The sequence below is a fragment of the Tribolium castaneum genome, chromosome 8 (genome assembly GCF_031307605.1).
Source record: "Tribolium castaneum strain GA2 chromosome 8, icTriCast1.1, whole genome shotgun sequence".
Taxonomy (NCBI): domain Eukaryota; kingdom Metazoa; phylum Arthropoda; class Insecta; order Coleoptera; family Tenebrionidae; genus Tribolium; species Tribolium castaneum.
The window spans coordinates 544,105-546,249 of NC_087401.1; the positions used below are offsets into that span (position 1 = coordinate 544,105).

At 45.2% G+C, this 2,145-nt stretch overlaps 1 protein-coding gene across 1 annotated transcript; it reads right to left on the reverse strand.

Moving 5' to 3' along the window:
* Nucleotides 1–758: 758 nt before the first annotated feature.
* LOC135266992 (late histone H1-like) lies at nucleotides 759–1,844 on the reverse strand. Its single transcript, XM_064358487.1, has 2 exons — nucleotides 1,795–1,844; nucleotides 759–1,649 (listed from the first exon to the last, which is right to left on the reverse strand). Exons 1-2 carry the CDS (start codon nucleotides 1,842–1,844, stop codon nucleotides 878–880), a joined length of 822 nt encoding a protein of 273 aa, XP_064214557.1. The 3' UTR covers nucleotides 759–877.
* Between the last annotated feature and the right edge of the window lie 301 nt (nucleotides 1,845–2,145).

Sequence of the window (2,145 nt, forward strand, 5' to 3'; positions counted from 1 at the left end):
TATCAGAAAAGCACCGAACTGTTGATTCGTAAATTGCCCTTCCAACGCTTGGTCAGGGAAATAGCCCAGGATTTCAAGACCGATCTTCGTTTCCAAAGTTCTGCCGTTATGGCACTCCAAGAAGCGAGTGAAGCGTATCTTGTCGGACTTTTTGAAGATACAAATTTATGTGCCATCCATGCAAAACGCGTCACCATCATGCCTAAAGACATCCAACTGGCAAGACGTATTCGAGGAGAACGAGCTTAAAATGAAAAAATAAACAAAAAAAAAAAAAAAAAAACGGTTCTTTTCAGAACCACAAAATTGTTTACAAATGAAAATGTTTCGCAATATTGACAGTAATTAAAGTAATAGTACGCGGATCATAATAAATTTTAAACTCTGTCAAACAATAAAAACAATGATGCTTTTATTTATGATTGTTCGCTCTGGTTAAGGGTAGGTAAACAAATCGTTTTAATTGATCGGTACTTCAAGAACGGCGGCGGCATCAAAAGAATTTAATTTATTTAAGTAGGTACCATAAAAATGAGTAAAGTTAAATATCGAATAAAGTCATAAAAGTGGTTAGGTAGGTGAGGAGGGATAATGCGTTTTTAGCGCCGACACCCTACAGACATTATCGTTTGTTTGTTTGTATAAATTAATAATTATATTTCGATTTAGGTATATGCAGATAGGTGTGAAAACTTTTTTTTATTTGTATAGAAATTAATTTGTGGCCCTGAAAAGGGCCATTTATGTATGCCCTCGACGGCCTTAAACAGTCGATAATCCAGGACGTCACCACCATCATCATCATCATCATTATCATCATCATCGGTTCGTAGTCGACGACGACGAAGACGACGACAAATGAGATTATTGCCATAGCTCACTTCTTTCTTTTAGGAGAAGCAGGAGATTTCTTCGCTTTAGCAGATATAGCCTTGGCGCTTTTTGGTTTCGGTGCCTTAGGTTTCTTCGTTGGACCGGCCTTATTTGATTTCTTTGCTTTCGAAGGTGATTTCGGCTTTGATGAAGCTGTTGCCGCAACAGCTCTACCTGTAGAGGAAGCAGCGGTTGTTTTCTTCTCAGCGCCGACAGAAGCGGCCTTTTTTGCTTTCGCGACGGCTACGCTCTTCTTTTCGGCTGCGACTTTTTTCGCTTTTGGCGAAGATGGTTTCTTACCGGTTTTTGGTGCCGAAACGGCGGAACGTTTTCCAGTGTTTTTTTTAACTTTTGAAACTGCTGAGGATTTTTTCTTTCTTTCGCCAGTAGCAGCGGCTGCCGCGGCGGCAGCAGCTCTAGCAGCAGAAGCAGCAGCAGCAGCTCTGGCCTTTGCACCACCACCGGAGGCGGACGAGGAAGCAAGTTTAAACGATCCAGAAGCTCCCTTACCTTTCGTCTGAACCAAAGAACCAGAAGCGACGGCGCCTTTTAGATACTTCTTGATAAATGGTGCAACTTTCTCGGCATCTACCTTGTAATTGGCGGCGACTCTTTGATCATCCCCCGAAGAGATCAGTCGTGCCGCGTATTGTGTCTCTTCGAGTGAGGTTAGCGTGAAAATGGCCGGCCGCAGTTCGCGGCAAAGGCCGTTGCAGTCAACGAAAGCATTGACCACTGTCACGGGGGTGGTTAATGCCAGGAAGCGACCCGTGAGTCTACAGAAAAAGACGTCGTCTTCGACATCACAACCTCAGCCAGCTCCAGGCGCTAAAACGGTTTTCAAGGGCAGGAAAACCGTTGTTGCCAGGGAACTGGATATCAACAGGCCACCTCCATCAAAGGACAAGAAGGCCCCAAAACCCTCCAAAGCGGAGGGCGATCACCATACAGCGGACTCGGTGAGTGAGCATTCCGCTAGCCTAACCGACTCTGACCTTATGCGAAAGGTCATTGAATATATTGAAGGAAATTCCCGCGCGAAAAAAGTCGTTGGCTCTTCCCGCGCTCCAACCGTCTTAACCGCCGTAACCGACTCCGTAACGGAGTCGAGTATTTCTGGCGGTAGTCAAAGACCTAAGCCCCATCGGTCGGGGGTAAAGGTCATCAAAGCCCAGGTCCATAAATCGGCGTCTCAGTCGTCACTGACCAAGGCAAATCAGCCATCGGTAGCTCATCCACGCTATCAAATACACCATCTCCCCAGAGATTTTC

Excerpts from the sequence above, each read along its gene's own strand:
- LOC135266992 (XM_064358487.1), bottom strand. The coding sequence starts at position 1,844 with ATGCTCACTCACCGAGTCCGCTGTATGGTGATCGCCCTCCGCTTTGGA. Across the intron at positions 1,650-1,794 it reads ATCGCCCTCCGCTTTGGAGG|ACTCACGGGTCGCTTCCTGG; the intron begins GTTTTGGGGCCT and ends CTTTTTCTGTAG.